The sequence below is a fragment of the Lutjanus erythropterus genome, chromosome 23 (genome assembly GCF_056507025.1).
Source record: "Lutjanus erythropterus isolate fLutEry1 chromosome 23, fLutEry1.hap2, whole genome shotgun sequence".
NCBI lineage: Eukaryota > Metazoa > Chordata > Actinopteri > Lutjaniformes > Lutjanidae > Lutjanus > Lutjanus erythropterus.
The window spans coordinates 2,441,054-2,463,371 of NC_139339.1; the positions used below are offsets into that span (position 1 = coordinate 2,441,054).

Sequence of the window (22,318 nt, forward strand, 5' to 3'; positions counted from 1 at the left end):
GTTAGTTTTTCCTGTGTATTAGTTTTAGTGGATACCCATTTTGTTTTCCCCTTTTGTGTTAGTTGGTTTGGCCAAGCTGGTATATATGTTCGCTCATGTTTCATTTTGTTAGGTCAGTTTGTTCAGTTAACACCTTGTTTTGTTGTTGTCATTTTTTTTGTATAGTTATATTCTGTTGACCTCTTTTATAGGCCTAGTTATTAAGTTCTTGGTTTATATTGTTTGGCATTATTTTTTGGGTAAATAAAAATCCTCTTTTTTTCAACAAAGTCCTGTTCTCCTCTTTGCCTCACTGCTTGGTCCCTGACAGTAGTGAATTTGCAAAAATGCTTAAAAATGTCACAGAAACACACAGAAAAAAAACATTCTCCCACTGTAACTCTATTAGCCTAGATTTAATAATTATTGTGTGTAAAATGTCTATTTATTTTATTTTATATTTCATCACTGGACTAATCTTCTTCCAATGTATGGGTGATTGTCTGAGCAGCTTTTAAACCACATCAGCATGTAAACAGGTGTTCTGGGTCACATTATACTTTCTGATTTGAATAAGCAGCGATCTCAGTTCACAGGTCATTTGAATGCTGTCAAACATCCACTTTAATGGACAGATTAAATAAATCACTGAAAGTCAACATCAGTGCTGCTTCACACACTGAAACTTCGACACTGTAGCTAAAAAAGAAATAACTGAAATGAAACTTTATTATTTCTTTAGTTCTTTAGAATTGAACTTTCTGTATCCTGGTCCTACAGATTAGCTTTGTTTGTATTAGTGCTACAACAACTACTAGCTGTTTCTTAAATGTTGTAAAATAAACTGATAAAGACAATTTCATTTGTTGTGTCATTTGTCTGATGAAAATGTGTGCAGATGTGTGGACTATAAGTAGCTCTGGAGCATTAAATGAACTGAGGACTGAAAAACTGAGACAGAATCACCACAAAGCTAAATGCTAGTAAGTCTGCAAATGAGTGAAAAATCCCAAAATGTCTGAGATGACATTAAACATATTCATCTGATGCCATGCTAATATATATTTAAGCCTTAAGTCTTGGATATTATTATTATTATTATTATTATTATTATTATTATTATTATTATTATTATTATATTAGATCACTCAGTGATGCTGTTCTGCAACTGACATGTTGTCTGGAAGACTAATATTAAAAGAAAATTTGCCTTTAAGTCTGGAATCATCATATATTTTTGTTTTAAAACATGCAAAACGCTTCCATCGCTCAGTCTGACACATGAACATCATTAATAACCTACACGCAAATTCATTAATGCATATTTGCACCAGGAACCAGAGAAAAGCAGTCAGTAAGTTTGGAGACGCAGGAGAAGGATGATCACAATCAAACACTGCTGACAAGGTGGGAAAATTCAAGCTGTTCCATCATTATTACAAAATGCTTTCTACTGACAAAATAATACTTTTTCAGACACGTCATTTAATTGTAGATATATAACTCAAAAAGTGCTGGAAAAAGTATAGGAGGCATTTTAAAGTCACAACATAACAGTGTGACAGAGTAGAATAATGTCATCTCATGTCATGATGTGTTTGTCAGGCATTTAGTTAATAATAATGATTGTCTTATTGCTTCTTCAAGATTCCAGTTATTATGCTGGAATCACAGTAAAAAAGAAGTTTATTTGTAGTACTTGGTGGTACTTCATGCAGTTCAGAAGATGTACTGTAACTATAAACTCCGGTCTCTTAATGGTCTCTAAATGATGTCTCTTTTGTCAAGCACAAGCTACAAACAAACCATTACAAAATTTATGCAACTCTTATGCAAGAGTGCAATTACGCAATTAATGCAAATTTGAATATTCAAAATAACCAAACAATCAATAATATAAAGTCAAAAATGGCCTGGTTTCACTGGCAGAATCTGGACCAGTAACACATTCAGTCCAGTGATGTGGAGGGGGATCTAGGTTTGTCTGCGTTTTTGTTTTTTTTGAAGTGACATTCAAGCTAAATTGTGCATTAAGTTATTCAGTTCTCACATATTTTTCCTGTAACTTGTATTGATGCTCTTTCTCTCTCTCTTTTTCTCCGTCTGTCCATCCAGTCATCTCTACAAGCAGACATGTCGCTCAATTCCTCCACCAACTCCTCCCCCCGTTCTACAATTAATAGTTGCCTCTCCAAAACAAACATTTCCATCTCTACAGCCCTCCTCGTCACCTACCTCCTCCTCCTCCCTCTCTTCATCCTCATCCTCTACTTGGGCTACCAACGATGGAGGAAGCAGTGGTCTGTTGCCACGGCAGCCACGATGAGCCACTTTGACATCTTCACCTTTAACATGGCCGTCTTGGAGATCTTCAACGTCCTGGGGACTTGCTTCTTAAATTACGGCGGCTACACTAATCAATTAATTGTAATGATGGTGGGGTTGTACATGTTGTTGATCATCTCACCTGGACAGACTCTGTTTCACCTGCTCACCTGTGTGGAGCGCTACCTGGCTGTTGTTCACCCTGTTATGTACATGGGGCTGAGACAGACGGGCGGGGTCAGATTCAGAAACATCAGCATCGGGTGTGTTTGGCTGCTTTGTTTTGGATCTGCGAGTCTATCAGTGCGTTTTGATTATTTTTACATCATCTTTACCGTCTTGCTCTTGGTCGTCTCTTTAATTGTCGTCTCTTTTTGCAGCATTTCAATTCTCTGCATTCTGATTCGTCCAGGGCCGGGGGAAGTGGGCGGGAACAGGGAACAGGTTGACCAATCAAAGCAGAGGGCTTTCTACACCATCATGGCAATAATGGCAGCTCTGTTGTTGAGGTTCTTGAGCAGGCTGGTGTCCGCTGCGATCATGTTTTTATCTCCGTTCAGCCGCACTGATACTTGTTTACTGTGGTCCACTGACGCCTGGTTCTGTCTGCCCAGCAGTCTGGTCTTACCGCTGCTGTTTCTGCACAGAGCAGGAAAACTACCAGCCTGCAAACGCAACACTGTGTCGGCTTAAAAACTGACCCTTCGCTAAGTCCCGTCTCCAAACGGCAACTGTCCAATCATAGCTTAGCAACTGTAACTAGGACTGTCAGCTTTCCATTTTCCCTACCTGTTGAAGGTGTGCAGGAGGCTCTGAGAAGAGCGTTTCATGAGTCCGGACGGTGGTGTCATGAAACACAAGAGCACACGTGGTGAATGGATTAAAGTCTATCTTCACCTGCTCTAACATGAGCTGCGTATGTAGAGGTCTGTCTCTAGCACGTGACGTTACAAAACAATCCATTTAAGATTAATATTACAGCTACCTGGCGAATATTTTTCAATAATATTTATTTATGGAGAGATGTACAGTGATTTAGGTTGGCTTGCTTACAAGATTAAATCCACTGGTAGCCTTTTGTCAGTGTTGTGTGACTTATGTGTTTTGGGTTTTCCTTTGTTTACAAATGGCTACACAAGTTGTCTTTCGTAATAATATATCACTTTCATGTTAATGTTTATTTGCAGACATATTTTAAATTTTGAAAAAACAAAAAACTTGACATCTCCATAGCGATGGACAAAACTGAGTGAACACAAACCACTCGGGTGTTCTGGTTCTCTGATTTGAATAATGAAACTTCAGCTGAAAATGAAACAGCTAAATTTAGGCCCCGGTGCAGAAGCATGCATTGTACCGTTACCATCAGTTTATTTTTTTAATATTTTATTTTCTCCATGCACATCTTTATTTTTTGGTTCATGTATGTGCAGGAGCCAAGGGCGAGGTGCAGGTGATGTTTCCTTCAAGAAAAAAAAATCATAATAAAGAGTTATAACTGACCTGGTACATGAGGTCCATATGGTCAGCAGCCTGGTGGTGTTTTTAAATGATTTAAAGAAGCAGGGTTGGAAATCAGCACCAGCCAGCTGATAAATGCTGGTAGAATATGAACATGGTAGATTTCAGACACACAATAATGATTTACTATTGAGTGGCTGGTGAATTTTATCATTTGTCTGTCAGTGGCTGGTTGATGTTCACATTTTAAAAAGATAATTTTCATCTCAGAATGACCGTAACCACAGTAATTTGCAAGGTGTAACAGCTCAGTGCTCTGCAGCTGAGACTGAGGATATTTGTTTTACAGATATTATCTCTGTCTGGATTAGTCCCACAGACAACAGCTAGTTCTATCAGGCGTAAAAGGGTTTATATAATCTGGAAAAAAATGCTTTCTGGGCCGTTTCTCCCTGTTTCTCAGTCTTTGTGTTAAGTTAATCTAATTGAAGATAACCAGCAGCTGGTTGTATCTTCATGTTTATCTGGTACATGAGTATTATTTTGTGACTTCTGTGTTTTAAAGAGGTGGCATCAAAATGACTGAAGTCACACAATAACACAAAGAAACTAACCAATCAAGGCAGAGGCAGAGCAGCATTTTCTCTGAGGTAAAATGACTGTTTTTGTAAATGGAGTCTAGTGGCTTTGAAGAACATTCAGTTGGTTTAAAAATGCTTTAAAATTACAGAAAACGCTGCAGAATTTTTGGTTTAAATCTGTTTGATAAAATAAGCAATAAATAAATTCTGTGTATAAAGAAAATAAACAAAATTCCCAAACATATATGAAAAAATATTTATTTAAATATATTATATATTTACATATTTACATATTTACATATTTGGAGCCATTATTGCTTGTTTAAACTTTCGTTTTCGGTCTCTGGGATCTCCTCGATACCTGTGTGTCAACAGAAGAAGGATTTTGTTAAAATTTACTTTTTTTTGTAATTGCATTTCTCATTGGAACAGAAAACATGAAAATTATTAAAATAAAGAAGCACAAAAGAAATATGATGGTTGATCAATATTTCCACATGAAAATCAAAAGAGAAAAGACATTTTCTTGCATCACAGGTCTGATAATATTTAAGTATTTCATTTCAATATCAAAAACAAAGCATTTGAGTCTAAAGAAGACTCATAACTGCACCATCTGCACTGCATTTTAACAGTTTTGCACTTAATTCTTTCACATGTGCATTTTAATATTAAATCATGAACATAGTGCTGTAAGATCTATTGATCTATTGATTTGGAATTAACCCCCACAGCCAATGAAGAGCTCTGACAGTAACTTTGCACAAAAAAGGAAAATGAAGATGTGACTTACGCTTCTTTTTCAGTGTGATTAGACAGAGTGAGGTAACAATGACAAGAATGATGATGATGATGATGATGTAAAACCAATGGAAACGAAAGTTCAGATGCATAAAGTAATCAGCTGAAATGATAAAAGACAGAACAGAGTAACATGTTTAAATCACGCTGGACCTCAACTTAAAGACAGTGACAAAATGTTTAATTTATTCAGAGCTCATTATAACCTGGAACATGGATCTGTTTCTCTCTGCTCTGGTTGATGTTCATCTGTTGGACTCTACAGGTGAAGTTGTCGCTGTGTCTGTGGGTATTTATATCCACAGACACTCTGCTGCTGACATTATAGAGACCATCAGGACCTCTTAATGTCTCTGTAGGTCCAGCAGAGAGGACGTGTCCCTCAGCGTCCAGCCACGACACCTCAGGCTCTGGATACCAGCCTTCAGACTCACACTGGAGAACCAGACCTCCAGTCTTATTTGAGATGATCTCTATGGTGGGTGTGAAGACAGAACCTGAAGATGCGAGATGAGGAATTTTAAACCAGACAAATTATGTAACTCAGTACCTTCAAGTCAGAGTGAGACTCACCAACGATGAGTTGGATGGAAGTTTCCGTCTGTATTGATTCAAGGTTGCAAAAGTATTTTCCTGCATCAGACATTTTCACCTTGAAGATCTTCATGGAGACGTTTCCATTCGGCAGTTCATCCACAAAAAGTCTTGTGCGGAGATAAAAAGATGGATTTTGATTCTTGAATATCAGTTTTCCATCTTGGTGAAAATGGACGTACTTTGGGTCTAAATCAGGTTTGTACCACACCACTGTCCAGAAACTGGCATCGATGGCAGGTGACAGGTAACACGGAAGAATGACATCCTCACCAACCAGGGCAACGATTGGTTGATGTGAACAAATCAACTCTGATTGCACTGTGAGAAATAATCAAGTAATACAATATTAAAACAGCATAAAAACAGGTAAAGACCAGAAAAAAACTAAATATTGTGACCTGAAGCTTTTCCACAGCTACTCGACCCATCAGCCTGATTTTTTTATGCACATCCACGACTGTAGGATCTCTGTGCTTCAGAGTTTGTGAAAACCCTTTTTATGGCTCCAAACATTACAGTAGGTTTTTGGGTCATCCTGCTCTCATTAACACAATATCTAAGGAACACTTTGAGAGAATCTCTTCAAACTTGGTACAAATGAACACTTGGACTCAAAGATTAACTAGATTTTGATGCTAAAAAGTCCAAGTCACGGTGACCTCACAAAACCTGTTTCTAACCATAACTCATATGACAAAAAAATCACACAAGCTGTGCCGCAAAGTAACTAATTACATGTAACTAGTAACATCTAAGTGCATTACTAAATCTTAAAGTTATAATATGTAATTAAATTACAGTTACTCATCAAAATGTTGGTGAATACAAAGTGGTTGCATCTAAATATTCTTTTTATTCTTTATTTGAAGACCTCAGTTTATAGCTGACTGACGTAGTGTTTCATAGAAATGTTTTTTCCTCCTGTCTGTTCATGTATTTGAATTTACCTAATTTATATGGTCAGAAGTTACTGACTGGACCTTTAAAGATGAGGTCAGTTTGAGATATAATGATTCTTCAGGTGGTGTTCTGCAGTAAATTACCTTCAAATGATTGTAGTAGAAGAACACAGATGAAAACTTCAAGGACAACAGGCACAATGACGTCTCTGAAGGACAGTGAAGGTCGCAGCATCTTTGATTTCTGAAAAAAGAAAAAATTTGGAAGCAAATGTTTATTCGATTTGTATTCTTAAAAAGTAAACATCAGTGTTGAAAATATACTGAAAATCTGTACTCAAGTACAAGTAAAACATCTGATGTTGAAAAAATACTAGTATTAGTTTCCTTTCAATCAAAACGTTTTTTTTTTGTTTCATTTAAGATTCAGTCTTAGAGCTGCAGTGATTAGTTGATTGATTAGTAGGCTAAAAGAAAATTAGTTGAAAGAAATTTTTTGATTAAAAAATGTTAAATTTTCTGGTTCCAGCTCCTTAAATGTGAGGATTTTCTTTGTAATTTATGACAGTAAATGATGTTTTGGATAAAAGAAGACATTTGAAGATATATACCTTCTGGTTCTGGGAAACTGTGACGAGCATTTTTCACAATTTTTCACCATTTTACAAACTTTTCTGATTTCCAGACATTAATTTACATAATGTAATGAATTCTTAAGGGATGGTAAAATTACAGACTTGAAAAAATATCACAAAAACCCCTAATTACAGTCATGTGAGAACACAGACATACAGACCTCATGTGGAGTCAGACTCCATGTTTGAGTCAGTGTTTCAAGATGAAAAAAAACAGTTAAACGACTACCTCTAATAATAGAATATATTATTAATAAAGATTGTGGTTATAACAATATATAGCCTATGACATTTTGAAATGCTGGTCCCCATTACATTAATTAAACAATAATTAGAATATTGATGCCTGAAGAAAATATTGATTATGAACTGAAGCTGAAGCCTGAAATACAAAGAAGTTTGTTTGAAACTTTTTTCTGCTCTCGTCCCCTTCCCAGGTGAGGTGGATTCAGCTTAAATTAAGCGTCTGTTTTGTTCAAATATAGAAGAAAAACAGTAGACTTGTCTATTTTTTTTTAAATGCAATAAATTAAGGTCAGTGCACCGTGAGAATTCCCCCTTAAAAAAGAGGAAGCTGAGGCTGAAAACACTCATGTGACTGACAGTCAGCAAACTGTCACAACTGTGGTGAAAGAAGAAGAAAAGAGGAACAAACATCATAGTGTTCAAGTTAGGTTTTTTGTAAAAGTACACATCCATGAGCGGAGTTAATATAAGTTTTAACACTAGAACAGACAAAGCTGTCATACTGACCGTGTTCAATATTATGTGTGCTACAACTTTATTAAATTTAAAAAAATGCTGCTGATACCCGACTTTTTCTAAAAGTGTCTCTATTTTAATTTAAAATGTAATTCACATAAAGTAAACAAAAGGCAAAGAAAATGTGATCATTACTATCATTCTAGTATTAAAGTAAAAACCACATTATGCAACAAGTATCTGTACATTTGTAGTGTTTTCAAGTAAAGTAACTGATAATATCTTTGGACGTTACAGATCCCTACTGAGAAAAATCAAATACTCCACCTCTCTGCAGACTGTGAGTCTGGTTTACCTTCATTTATTTATTTTATCACAGAGCCGCTTAAAGAACCAATTTTTTATCATTTTCACCAAATACGTCAAAGTTTTACATATGAAACTGACACGTAGACGACCTGTGTCACATTACCACAGTTATAATTGAGGGCGCAGATTCACAGTCTGTCCATGACTCACAATCAGGATGTTCCAAACATTTTAAAACAACATAAAACTGTGCTCATATCATAAGTTTGATTCTTACCTCCTTCCTGACAGCAGGTCCTTCTACCAGCTGTCAGCGCTGAGATGACAAAAACACTGGAAAAGCAACATTTTGTGGACTATATGGTTGTCTGGTGGCTACGAAACAGGCAGTACTGTGAGGGGAAATAATTCTGAAAGAGGAATCCCAAAAAGAGGAACTGAATCTTACTAATGGCACCTCCCCTATTGTCAAGAACCACAATGTTTGTGCTGTCTGATAAAGTTTTCCATATGAGAGCAGCCAAACATGACATATACCACCAAATATGAAGTATTGAAATTTTATTGGGATTATTTATTTGTTTAGGACTGTAAACTATATCAGTCCTACAGCACCAGCTAGATCTTAATCATATTTTGTTAAATAAACTGGAAAAAGCAGGAAGCTATGTTTCCCATGTTAGCTATTCTAGTTTAGCCTGTTAGCGTGCTAACATTTGATAGCTGAGGCTGATGGGAATGTCTGGTTTGAAATGCATTTGGTCATAAATCAAAGCATTAAAATAATAAAAATAATTATATTAGTAACATACTGAATTAAGAGTACGTCCTCCAGTTTTACTTGTTGTTTTAACGAGGAGACAGTTTACCGAATGAAAAACACCTAGAGACAGAGAGAGGACAGGATGCCACATTATCCAAATATATTTTATAACAGTTACTGACCTCTTTTTAATTGAGCTCAGGATTTAAAACACTTTTGAAATACTGTTTTCTTTTGCATTGATTTTGTATGTGTTTGTTTGCTTTTATTCACTTCCATTGTTTGAGAGATTCTGCAGCATTGTTTTCCTGTGAAACTCCAGCAGTGTTTTGTGGTGTAGCTAATGACTGAATTTTCATTTTTGGGTGAACTATCCCATGACTAACACATTTTTCTGTGTTTTGACAAACTCAGAACACACACTTATCGTTGCTTTACACAAACTTTAACAAGGCCAGTACAGATGAGCATTGTTACAGAAGAACAAGAAATGCTACTAATATGATGAATCAGACTTTTTAACAGTTTGACAGTCATCTTTTCTGTCTGTTCTGTCAGTGTGTGTATTTTTAAATAAGGCATCATATTATAATGTGAGAGATGAGATGATAAAAATGAGCAAATATTATAAAACAATATAAAATCCTGCTCTTCTTCTTCTTCTTCTTCTTCTTCTTCTTCTTCTTCTTCTTCTTCTTCTTCTTCTTCTTCTTCATTCCAGGACGAGATCATCAGAAGCTCTCTGTTTCGCATCAGCTCGAGCTGCAAAAAAAAAAAACAGAGAAAACAATGTCCAGTGAGATTTTATCATCGCTTTCACTTCCTGTTTTACTGCACTAAGGTTGCTGCATTGTTGTTTCCATGACAACCAGCTCTGTTGCCGCTGACTTCACCTTAGAAGCCACAACCTGCGGCCTTTATCAAGAAACAAGCCAGCTCTCTTTGGCCCCGACTGTGGTTTTCCGGTACATCAGACTGGCCCACTTTTTACTTAAGTATGTCACTATAGTCGCCACAGTCCCACCAATCAGCTCCCGGGAAAGTTCCTACAGGATTTTAACAAGGACTACTGCTGAAGATTAATTTCATGATGAAGTGAAGAATAATGAAGAACCAAAGATATGTTTATGGGTTCAACCTGAATATAATCTCCAACATGGACATGAACACAGAGAGCTGCAGACACCACAAATACGTCACCTACCACCCTGTACTTGGCATTTATTAGTCAAATATTCAACGTATGCTTTTGCACCCTTGTAGAACAGGGCCTGTGTGTTATGAAGTTTTGATCCATGCTGGTTTTATGCTTGTAAAACTTGTAAAGTCTATGTGCTGAACAGGAAGTCTTAGGCAGGACCAACAGAAACACAACTTACCCAGTGGGCTGCATAACCTGCAAGTAAACTAGAAAGCTACAAAACTTTTCTTGCGTTCGCACCAGGTGAGCTACTCACACTGGACTGAATAGGCGCCACTTTTGAGTCCACTGTCCTGCTCTTAATAATGTTTCCAGTACTTGGATATTTTCTGTTCTGGGTTCTTCTTTGTTGAAAATAAAACCAAATTTTAAAGATGGTTAAAAGATGTTGCTGAGGGACCTGAGAATGGGACATATGGTAACATCTGTTAGCTAATGTTAGCAAAATGCTAGCTGACTAGCTAGCTAATTTACACTAATAGTTAGGTAGCTAGTTAACTCGCATTTTGCTAACAAGCGAACTTAATATTTTACTATTTTATTGCTTTTATTGGTCTTCGGCGACATCTTTCAACCATCTTCAAAATGTTTTTCTTTTCAACATCGACGAGCCACGGAGCACATCCAGGTACAGGAAACAGGAAACCAGTTCGGTCAAGTGTTATTGGAGCACAGAGCAAAAAGGGGCGGGACTTAAGAAGGGTCTCTTGTGACTGCACACATGTCAGTCAGGTAGACCTCATCAGAGGTGTTCTTACCTCGAGCCCACCTTCGGTACGTGCATATACACACTATCAGTATGATATTGTAGAGGATGAAGACCACGGTGGTGCACAGCAGCTTTGGCAGAGACATGAGAGGAGGAGGAGGAGCAGAGACATCTGAATGCTGAGCTGTGAGGAAGAAAACAATCATCAGAGATTCAAACACTGAAAGATAATCAGTTCTGTTTTTATCCAAATATTACACAGAAATGTCAGAAACAGTAAACAAAAAATTCCACTGCATCAGGACATGTGAATATTCACAAAAGAGCACAACAAGAGGACAGTTGGGCCTCAACAAAAGTTTGTTTGTGGCCCCAAAACAATCCTAGTGCAATCACAAACAGGTTTGGGGAGTAACAGATCAGTAGCAGGTGTGTGTTTGAAGGTACGACATGGAGGCGAAGAACCACCTGACGCACAGCAGAGGATGGTCACTCCCATCATACACATGAGGAGCAGAACATGGCGTCACCTGTCACTTCCAGCCAGCTCTGTGGTGATCTTCCTCTTTTGGGATGTTCACACTCGTAGAAGCCTTCGTCAGACTGGGACACAGCTGGAAGGATCATCTCTCCTGCAGGCTCAGCACCGATGAAAACATCGTTTTTGTAGAACGTAGCCATGAAATTCGAGGTAGATTCATGTTGCTCTTGTTCCTTGTAGGAACAGCGAAGCGTCACAGTGTCTCCCTCTGCCACAGGAAGTGCCGGGCTCTCCAGGATCACAGCACCAGCTGAAATATAGAAGAAGACCCGTGTCGTAGAGTTTAACAATCCAAACACAGACAGATCTTCATGCACATGTGGTCTTACCTGTCACTGTGATGTTGACGGCGTTGCTGCACTCCCCCTGCTGAGACTCACACCAGTACACTCCAGTGTCTGACGGGTTGGCGTACTGAACGGTGCAGGAGGACTCGCTGGGGATCGCCCAGCCGTACTGGCACGCATCAGACTTCACAGAAGACGTGTTCCTTCTCACGGTCCAGCTGCTGGAGTTTGCCGGCGCCGCACACCTCAGAGAAACTTGGTCGTACTGAAAGAACTGAGATCTGTTGGGGGTGACGCTCAGCGTGGCTGCAAACAGATAGAGTTTTACTTACAACTCCAGTTCCAAAAAAGTTTTGTGTAAAATGTAAATAAAAACAGAATGCAATGATACCTATATGACCCTGACCTATATTCAATTAAATACAGTGCAAAGACAAGACATTTAATGTTCAAACTGATTAACTTCATTGCTTCTTTGTAAATATAAACTCATTTTGAATTTGATGCCTGCAACATGTTCCAAAAAAGTTATGACAGGATCATGTTAACACTGTGATACATCAGCTTTTCTTTGTCTTTGTCAGTTTAAAAGCATAAAATAAGAAAACCACAACACTTTTGTGATATTAGGATCTGAAATGCTCACGCCAGACAGGTGAACAATCATGCTGTGTGTTTACCAATCAACAACCAGCATCATTGCATAGAAAAAAATAAAGAAATAGAGGTTGGTGAGTGTCTGCCTGCATCAAAGTGGAAGAACAACTCCACCTAGTGGTCAGAGGTGGTATATCCTGACATATATAAATACCTTATTGAATCTCCAGCTGGTGTATTTCTGACATCTGACACTTTTTAAGACACTATTTTGAGCATTTCCCAACTTTCAGTCTTTTGTTGCTCCTGTCCACATCTTTTTTGGAGTTGTGGTTGTAAATGCAGGCACTGATGTGGTTAATTGTTATCAAAGTGCTCAAAGTTAAAGCCGCTTCCATCAAGATTTCTTACCTCCACCACAATGTCATGTTTTCTGTGCTGTTTGTTTGTCTGTTCATCAGCTCTACACCACTTGTTCGTACTGTTTTGCAACCAAGCTGGGGAATTCCTCAGTCTCAGTCCCTCAACAAACCTTGTTCCTACCTGCAGCAGGCGGTTATTATAAGCAAACAGAGCTACACTAAACACACTAAACCCACTGACCTGTCCTGCATAAAACGACACAGACACAGTTAGCTGCGGAGCATCTAGGGGCGAAAGAGCCAGATTGTGTTTTAGGAGTTGGTGGAGACCAAACCAGAGCTAAAAGAAGTTGAGAAAACTCAGAAGTTTTGAAAAAGTTTTACGAGCTAATAATGTTTTGTTGAGATGATTTACCTTTCCTCTGGAGGTGCAACTTGGACGCAAAAATGAAGAAAATGTTTTCAATTCCAACCACTGAACTTTAAAGCACACAAGTAATGACCTTTTTTTTTTTTTTGGAGGGGCATCTCAAAGATTTAAGTTTATTTAAAGAGAAAAGTTCATTATCAAAAAAAGCTTACAAGTCAGCAAAACCTTTTAAAGTTTATTTCAAAACTTAAGAGTTTGATTTAAAACTCAGAAATCTTGTAAAGGCAGTTGCCTTGAGTTTTCTGAACTCAACTTTTTTTTTTTTACAGTGTACGAGCCAGTCTGTCTTTCTGTCAGCTTGTTTTAATGTTCTTCTGTTCACCAATGGCTGAAAATGTATTAATGCAGCTTTAAAATGTTTGTATCTTTAAAAATTATTCAGTTTTTGTAAGACTGAGTCAAAGTGAATCCGCATAAAGACATCACAGCTTCCCTCAGTAACACTGAAATCAGTCCAATTTAAAATTATGACTTTTAAATACACAGTTAGCATCAAACATGAAAAATTGGTGACAAGTTTGGATGTTAACACCTTCTCATTTGCAAAAGCTGCTGTAAGATTTGTACCTCAGTTATCATGACACAACGTTGGGTTTTGTTTCCCTCAAACAAGACCTGAATCATCAAAGAACTTTTTAAGAAAATGAAAAGTCAGTGAAAGTTAAGTTCTTGAGTGGTTGGACGATGACCAGAGAAAAACAGAGAGCAGGAGGCACAACGTTTTTTACAAATTCAGATCAACTTACCGAGCATTAGGCAGAGTGATGTGATCTCCATCTTGTGTCGATGCTGTCTTGATGTTTTTTTGCTCTCAGGTTTTACATGGTACTTTAACCACATCCTGACAAAACAGGAAATTACTAGGGTCACGGCAGAGCAACAACTGGGGGCGTCTGAGGCTGAGGTGGCGAAGTGGCTTGTCTGCAGACGCCAAGGTGTGATCCCCACCTCCTCCTCGTTCTTGGGCAGGACACCGCAACCGGGTTTGCTCCTTAGCCACTGGGGATGCACAAGCCAGTACATTCCCAAACTGACTCTTCGCTAAGCCAACTCAAAAAAGACGACAACATATGGCTCATAATAACAAGAGAATAAAGAGTTTTTAGAGACTGCAGTAACTCACTGGAAATATACAGCAGGGTTAGTTATCATCAGTTCTTTTCGTTTGTGTTTCTTTGAGTCTTGTACCGTATTTTTGCATCTTTTTTGAAAATCTCAGATGCTCCTCTCAACAGTGGGATTAACACTGTTTACTGTCACTGAAAGTTTTGTATTTTTAGACTCTTTGCTAAACTTTCCAGGGAAAATGTCCTGGTAACTGTCAACAAAGGAAACATACTTTACAGAATTTCATGCTGGTGGAAACAGAGCTGAGCGGGACGACGCAGTCACTCCGTCTGTGTGGTAGGGATGTGTGCCAGACCGCCGTGGGTGAAGATGGCGGTGATACTGGCACGCGGCCTGGTCCGGTTCATAAGTTCATATGTATTTATATTTACAGCCAACACACACCAGCAGCAGACATTATTATGACATCAGATGTGTCGTCATGGGATCTAAATGTGTGGTCAGAGTTTGTCGCACCCAGCCAAATTTGATTTAAAAAAAAAAAGCCAGAGGACGGTGACAGGATGGTATGTTTTTTTTCTTCTGTGTTGGGCTGCTTGTAACTGACCGTCGTTCATGTGTCGGATCGTGGCTCCGACATGTTTCAGGTCCTTCCAAAAAATCCTGAACACAGAATCATGCTTCGGCAATCATAAAAAAAAACGCTGTAATACGTCAGTGTTTATGTCCAGTTCACTGCTGATCAGGTTATATCTGTTTCCCACCTGTTGAGGAAAATGCCCCTATCACTGCGCTCCATTTATCGAAACAGGTTCAAATCGGAAATCCTAACAGAGCGGGACGGGGAAAATTCCACCAGCTGGAGGCGGAGCCATGTTGCACTTATTTAATCATTCACAAACCCTGATATTCTCTCAGTGACGCTGTTATCCAGGAGGAGGATGGAGTTCCTGCTGCGGGTTCTGGTGTCTCTTTGTCTAATAACCTTCACAGGTAAGTTTTTGTTCTTGACTGAACAGGTGTTTTATTTTTATTTACTTTCTGTTCTTGAATGAAATTTCACTGAACTGTTAAATGATGTTATAAAGGATTAATGTGTTTGTGTTTTTAATCTTGTGGAAGCCCACTGACACCAGTGAAAGAAAAAATATTGACCATGGTAACTTATAATTATGAGATTTAAAAAAAAATCTAAATTACAAAGTAAGTTGAAACAATGAAATGAAAACTAACCATTATGCGATTAAAAAAAGCTGGAATTATGATATAAATATGTATAATGTATATCTGTAAAATGTGCGATTTATCATTGTATTAATATTCTTATCTATTTCCTGTTATGTTTTCAGTCTTTGGACTTTCCTTTAACCTTTATGTTTTTGTTAAATATTGGATAATTTGGACAGTTCTCAAATTAATGTAGTTGAGGAAGAAATAGAAAATAGTATAAAATGGAAATAATCAAGTTGTTATAACCAGTTAATGTGCTGTGACCCACATACACACTGACTGTTTACACAAACATCCAGATGATGACGATGGTGGAGACATTTTCCTCAGTCAGTGACTTACAGAACACAAACATGACAAAGTAAAGGAAGTGTGACAGAAGTATGAATTAAAAGCAAAAACACATAACAAGGAGAAACCGACAAGAATTTTCCAACCAGACATTTTTAAAGTCTGTGACTTAAAGACTGCAGTGGTTTCTGTTTTAAAGCAGCTCTGATAATAAAATAAAATCTGAATATTTCCTAATTTTAGAAACAAAAAAGAAAGTTTGACACGTATTTTACTGTAACTTTGTTGCTGTTTCTTGTTTGTTCTTTTGTTTTCTTTACAGTGGAATCAGAGTTGATTGGTTCACAGCAACCAATCATAGCCTTGGCTGGTGATGATGTCATCCTTCCATGTCAACTTGAGCCTCCAATCAGTGCCATTAATGAGACGGTGCTGTGGACCAGACCTGAACTGAATCAAACACACATCCATTATCACCAAGATGGACATGTGATGATTGATCATCAAAATTCAGATTATAATTTCCGTACGAGACTTTTTATGGATGGACTGACGACTGGAAACGTCTCCATGAAAATCTCTGATGTGAAGCTGTCTGATGCAGGAACTTACATCTGCTCTCTTCCATCAATGCAGAAGGAAGTTTCCATCCAGCTGGTCGTCAGTAAGTCACACTGTGTTTTAGAAAAGGAACAACACTGACTGTGTCCATGTCTGGATGATAAAGTGAAACAGAACAGATGACGGATGATGTAAAGTTCACAGCAGCGCTCATTTTTAACCTGGGGGTGATGAAGGAACCTCTGAGTTCTACTGACAAAAACATGTTCCACGTGTTGATAATCCTCATATATCAGCTTCAGTGCTGACAGACAGTAAACAGGACGATGCTGCTGTCTCACAGCTGCAGGAGGAGGAGGACAGGTCGCTCTGTGCTTCACCTCCAGCTGGAGCAGTTTGTCCTGCTGTGATCAGTCACATGTCCAGTTTGTGGAGCTTAAAGAGCTAAAAATCTGTAGATTTGTTTTTAGGATCTCAGATGCAGTTTTAATGTTAAGGTATTTCTATGCTCCTGTGAGTCACTTTGACAGAAACTTTGCTTCATCTGCTCTGATGTGTGTTTCCTCATCAGACCCTCAGATCATCTGCCCCTCTGAACCGGTAGAAGCAACAGTCAGTCAGGATGTGACTCTGCACTGCCACCTTGTGCCTCCACTGGATGCAACAAATATGACAGTGGAGTGGCGTAATGAAACCCAGAAACACAATGTCCACCTGTATCAAGATGGACACGCGTCTCTCTTTCCTGAGGGGCTGACTGAAGGAAACCTGTCCCTGAAAATCTCCTCAGTTCAGCTCTCCGACTCTGGAAGATACAGATGCTCCGTTACCAGTGAAAACCTGCAGCACAGCTGTTATGTTAACCTCACAGTTGGTAGGTTCACTGAAGATCAGGAGGCAGATTTGATGGTTTAGGATGAAAATACAAAATATATCACTGCAGCAAACAGCAGCAGCAGCAGCTTTCCCTGACAGTAACAAATGACAGAAAGTAAAAAAAAAGAAAGTGTCATTTCTTGACAATGACATAGTCAATATACAGCATGCATAAAATATATTTCTTTGTTTTGTGGGGCTATCATAACTCTTTTTTATTTTTTTTAAACAGTGGCAGCGGGTAACGTCAACCGGACAGAAGGGATCTACAATTACAGTAAGTAAATATTTCAACTTCTTACTTTAAACAACAAAGATGGCGACTCCTAGGACACGTCTTCTCTTTCTTTTCTTTCTTTCTTTCTTTTTATCCACAAGGGAAGAGGAGAGGAGCAACAGGAAAAATGGAAACTAAAGTGAACCAACAACATAAATTTACCCCATGTTTTAATACTTCATCTGGGTTAAAAAAAAAAAAAGAGGCAGAAGTAACTAATTATAAATACTCTGATTATTGTAATTAAGTGTTTTTTTAGGTATTTGTACTTTTATGAGTGTAGCTTCAATTCTTATGGCACCGTTTGGACTTCTTATAAATGTGTCATTACATGTTAAACGACCAGTTTGATGACAGAGTAAAGTACAAATGTTATTTATCTTACAGAGTTAGCTGATGGACAGATGTTCATGACAGGTGTCATAACATGTTATGACAGTCTTATAGTCCTTCGGTTGTTTTGTCAGACACCTGAACAGACTGAGGAGGAGATGCTGACAGCTGAATGTACGGAGGTTTGGAAAGTCACAGCAAAACACAAATCCTGACGTCTCACTTCATGTTTTTCAGATAACGCAACTGACAAGATCATCATCGCCATCGTTGTTCCGTTTGCCATTGTCATTCTCTTTGTCAGCATTCTTGTCATTAAGAAAATGCTCCGGAAATGCAAAGGTGATGCGGCGGGTAAGTCAGTTTGACAATTTTAATAACTGCAGTCTTCCTCAAGTTTGGGGATTTCAAGTCATGATTATTCTTTGCAGAAACAGACAAAGTGGTTAGTGGACATGTCAAACTGTCCAACCGGCAGTAAATGTTCAGTTTAGGTTTGAGTTTGTCAGAAAATAAAACTAAAAGTTTTACATGAATACCATCATAATACTGTAAATCCTGCTCAAATGTCAGGAAGGTGTGAAAAAAAGATACACTCTTATAAATAAAGTTGAAAACTAGAACCATAAAGGGTTCTTTGGCTTGTCCCCATTAGAGAATACCAATACAATTATAATATACCATTATAATGGTTCCACCGAGAACCCACCATAGAACCATCTTCAGAGAACCCTCACAGATCCCTCTCTGGGGCTTCTATCCAGAACCTTTCCACCCTCTAAAGGTGCTAACAAGAACCCACCCCTTCAGAACCCTTATTTGTGAGAGTGTTCTGCCCAAACATCTTTGAATTTCTTATTTTCCACACCGAGGCCTGTGGACCAACACAAACCTTCACTTTGTCAGATTTCTGATTCTTTGCCACTTTAAACAGATGTTATGATCACATCTGCAGAACTTTAGAACCAAGTAGTTCTAATCAGCTGTCAGGTAACCAGAAAGGAATCAGAGGAGGAAACTTTTTCATTTTAAAACACACTGACACGTGTCGATCTGTTCTCTTTCATTAGGTGACGTGGCCCAAGGTCTGAACGTTTGCTCTTCATCTCTGGATTTTGTCAATAATGTGTTAGATTCTGTGTAACTAAGCTGAGAACCACTAACAACAGCAGAACTTGGTTCTGTCCTGGTCTTCATTCCGTTCAAAGATCTTTTATCAGGTGACTAGTTTCAGTCAAACATGCTGCTGTCGTCGAGCAGAAATAACCAGGATGCACAAAAAAGGCTCAGACAGTTTTAGTGAAGGATAAATGGCTGCTGCTTTTGTAAAAATTTGACATATTTGTCCTTTAACATTTCCTTGATACCGTCTTGTTTGCTTATAAGAAGTGGTACAACTGTATTTCATGAAGCCATATTGTCAGATTTTTCCTTTTTTGATCAGTAAACTCATTATTTTCTCCATCATTAAAGGATGATTCAACATGAAATTAATTTTGGGTTGATGGTTTCTTATCTTGTTGTAAAAAGTGTCCACTGCACCACAGTTCTTATGAAACAACAGTAAATATCAGTAAAGTCTGAGATTCTCAGTCACTTTGACCTTTGAGATTTGGAGGCAAACAAACAACAAGTTTCCGATCAAACTGCAAGAAACAGGTCAGTTAATTCTTTCCATTGTTTTCTGTTTAAATTGGACGCGTTTTAGCGCCGAGGACCGTTGGCCTATTTGTTGCTTTTAAAGTGGCTCAATGACTTCTTTTTTTTTTTTTTAACTCACCTAGTTTCAACACAGACAATCTCACCACAAACCGACCCACACAAAGAGAAAAAGGCTGATGCAGTAAATCACTGGTGATGATATGATGTTTGAACCTTTTCCTGTTTGTATGTAACAATAATGTTTAAGATTAAAAGGACTATTTACAGATCGTGTCGCTGTCCAGCGATTTTTCTTCTGTTTCTAGTTTTGATTAAATTCTGCTACAGACAGGAAATGTTGAACTGAAAACAGCCAAACAACAATAGATGGCTGAACTAAAGGTTCACACCTCACTCATGTCTGCATGAAGACAACAACCAAACCACAGTCGCCTCTCTAAACACTCCCTCCACTTCCTTTTCACACTAAACAGCAGAATTTATTTAATAAGAACCAAACAGTTTAATTCGTCTCAGTTACAATCCTACATCTTCTTATACTGTCATCCAAACAAGACGACACTGAGAGCAACAGAAAAGGTTGGTGTCACTTTCTATATAAGTGATTTTTTTTTCTCTGAGCTCATTTTTTCATGTGACATGAGGACAAACACAGGCGAGTGTTCGTCATGGGGGCGTTATAACAGTCGGCTCAAGCTTTACAAACAAGCAGACGCTGTTTTCCTCGGCCTGGTTTTGTCAGCTTGTAAAGAAGACTGCAGACTGAAATAAGCTCCTCTTCACAGTTTTGGGGTAAATAAATCATTGCCGTTTTGTTTAAATTCCAAAAAAGTTGGGACATTGTGTAAAACGTACATGAAAACTGAAGGCAATGATTTGTAAATCATTTTCAACCTACATATCGTTAATTCAATACATTCCTGGTGATTCTCTGAATCTTATTTATCACTTGAATGTTCCAAACTGGTGTTTATTTTAGCATTCACCAGCTTTCCCAGTATCTTGTTTTCCCTGTCTCAACTCTTTTTGTTTTATTAATGTTTTAGACAAAGTCTCAGCTGTGTTGGAATTAGGCTTTTTATTATTCTGAAGGTTGGTTTTTTTTTTTTTTTTTCTGGCATTTTCTTTCATCTCATTGAATCTTAGAGACCTGACAAATCTATAAATTTCCTTCCTCCTCAGAAACTTATTTTTGAATATTTGAAACCTGAATCATTTAACTTCACGTCAACATTAGTGAGCAACTGTTTTTTTTGGCAACTACCAGTCTGTGGATGGATCATAAAAATGTTGCACCATAGCAGTAGTGGTCAACTTAAACACTAAAACGTTCACTACAAGATTTTTTCATCACAATTAAAGGTGCTCTGATGCTGCTGATTGTGCATCTCCATGTGCACCAGCTTTGATTTATGTATGTGACACGTGACGAGACTTAAAAGAAAGATATCAAAGTTTTCTATAAAAGGTTTGTATAAAAATTGCAATGGTATAAAAAGGCCAAAAGACAGACGATCTCTGTTTATCTGAGTCTGAGAGTTAGTTTATCACTCTGTTAATGTTGTTAAAATTATTTTAAAGAGCTGCTCAAAAGCCCAGCTTGTATATTTTTACAAATGATATCATATAATAATTCAGCTGTGTTCATGGTGTCCTTACAAACATCATGAAATTCAAAGGGCAGATTCTCTTCATTTAGTACCTGATACAAACAGCAGATGTTGCTCATGTGACAGTGATACACTTCTTTAATTAGTTCAAAATAATGTTAAAGCATTTAAATGTTACTGTTGTGTCCATCTGTGAATATTCAAAGTTTTAATGAGAGAGTTTTAACTGAACTTGGACAACAACAGAAGAAATCTGTTAAAATCTGCTGTGTTCACGTGTCTTTTTCTTGAAACATAAACTGTAAAAACGAGGAAGCTAAAGAAATTGCAAAATATTACATCATTTTCCTGACAGTTTCAGGACAACTTGCCATTCTTGGTTGAGTCAGCGGTTCACTGACTGCTGTGTCAGTTGAGGTCAGTAGCTGTGAAGGCCTGTCTGTCGTGGAGTTTGACGGCACTAATTTGGTGTCCCCCTCCCTCATAATGTTTTTTTATTTAATATGAGTAGCATCACACTCCTGTTTTTGACCAAATGCACAGTGGACATTTATTTTGCCCTTTTGAGGTCAACTTTATTGATAAGCAGGGTATTCCATGACATTAGCTACCAAATCAGCAGCAAGTTTGTTTCTGGAGAACATTCGGCCAATTTTTTATAAAGTACAAAGAATTTTAACTAATTGAAATTCATAGATAGTTTGTTTCTTACAGTCAGAAGTCCCTCCTTCACGTATTACAACAGTATGACATAAATGCTGAATGTAACATGAACAGACAAAGGTAAGATATGAAATACAAACCACATATTAAGTCAATTTATTATTGGTAGATTTATTACAAAAAAAAATAGCTATTTGACTAGATTGGCCGAGGCAAGAAGTGGGCGGGACTTGGTCCAGTCAGGTTGTTTTGTGTGTTTCATAATTTTTTCATGACAGTTGAAAAATCTGGTCGTTGCCCTCTGTCAACTTTAATAACATTCAGTCACCATTTTATCTGAATATTTCTTTTCCCAGACAAATAAATCCATACCATTTAAAATACTGATCCTCCCTTCAACCCTGTTATCATTTTCAACCCCGTTATTTAATTAATATTTTAATAATCCGAATAATTATGCGGTTAATCTTCTTTTAACTGGTGCAGAATTGTCAAGATAATCAGACAATATATGAAAACCTAATCAATTCCTAATGTTAATACAGATTTCTGTTAAAAATATGAAAGT

At 37.7% G+C, this 22,318-nt stretch overlaps 4 protein-coding genes across 5 annotated transcripts; 2 read left to right on the forward strand and 2 right to left on the reverse strand.

Annotated features, from left to right (window-relative positions):
- Nucleotides 1–1,915: 1,915 nt before the first annotated feature.
- On the forward strand, nucleotides 1,916–2,997 carry LOC146305308 (uncharacterized). The gene has a single exon (XM_084713080.1). It carries the CDS (start codon nucleotides 2,113–2,115, stop codon nucleotides 2,995–2,997), a length of 885 nt encoding a protein of 294 aa, XP_084569206.1. The 5' UTR covers nucleotides 1,916–2,112.
- Nucleotides 2,998–4,581: 1,584 nt separating this feature from the next.
- Nucleotides 4,582–8,701, reverse strand: LOC146305309 (butyrophilin-like protein 10). Of its 2 annotated transcripts, XM_084712857.1 has the most exons (6): nucleotides 8,567–8,701; nucleotides 6,788–6,887; nucleotides 5,721–6,062; nucleotides 5,354–5,644; nucleotides 5,140–5,250; nucleotides 4,582–4,707 (listed from the first exon to the last, which is right to left on the reverse strand). In XM_084712857.1, the coding sequence occupies exons 2-6, from the start codon at nucleotides 6,876–6,878 to the stop codon at nucleotides 4,658–4,660; spliced, it is 885 nt and encodes a 294-aa protein (XP_084568983.1). In that variant the 5' UTR covers nucleotides 6,879–6,887; nucleotides 8,567–8,701; the 3' UTR covers nucleotides 4,582–4,657. The 2 variants fall into 2 exon arrangements, with proteins under 2 accessions (XP_084568983.1, XP_084568982.1); XM_084712856.1 differs by lacking the exon at nucleotides 4,582–4,707 and having other exon boundaries at nucleotides 4,749–5,250.
- A 982-nt stretch (nucleotides 8,702–9,683) lies between these two features.
- LOC146305310 (low affinity immunoglobulin gamma Fc region receptor II-b-like) lies at nucleotides 9,684–14,009 on the reverse strand. The gene is made up of 5 exons (XM_084712901.1): nucleotides 13,926–14,009; nucleotides 11,833–12,096; nucleotides 11,493–11,753; nucleotides 11,012–11,146; nucleotides 9,684–9,814 (listed from the first exon to the last, which is right to left on the reverse strand). Exons 1-5 carry the CDS (start codon nucleotides 13,954–13,956, stop codon nucleotides 9,765–9,767), a joined length of 741 nt encoding a protein of 246 aa, XP_084569027.1. The 5' UTR covers nucleotides 13,957–14,009; the 3' UTR covers nucleotides 9,684–9,764.
- Nucleotides 14,010–14,589: 580 nt separating this feature from the next.
- On the forward strand, nucleotides 14,590–19,729 carry LOC146305311 (uncharacterized). The gene is made up of 7 exons (XM_084713081.1): nucleotides 14,590–14,648; nucleotides 15,182–15,240; nucleotides 16,626–16,754; nucleotides 16,901–17,203; nucleotides 17,438–17,482; nucleotides 18,053–18,169; nucleotides 18,886–19,729. The coding sequence occupies exons 1-7, from the start codon at nucleotides 14,590–14,592 to the stop codon at nucleotides 18,957–18,959; spliced, it is 786 nt and encodes a 261-aa protein (XP_084569207.1). The 3' UTR covers nucleotides 18,960–19,729.
- Nucleotides 19,730–22,318: the final 2,589 nt, after the last annotated feature.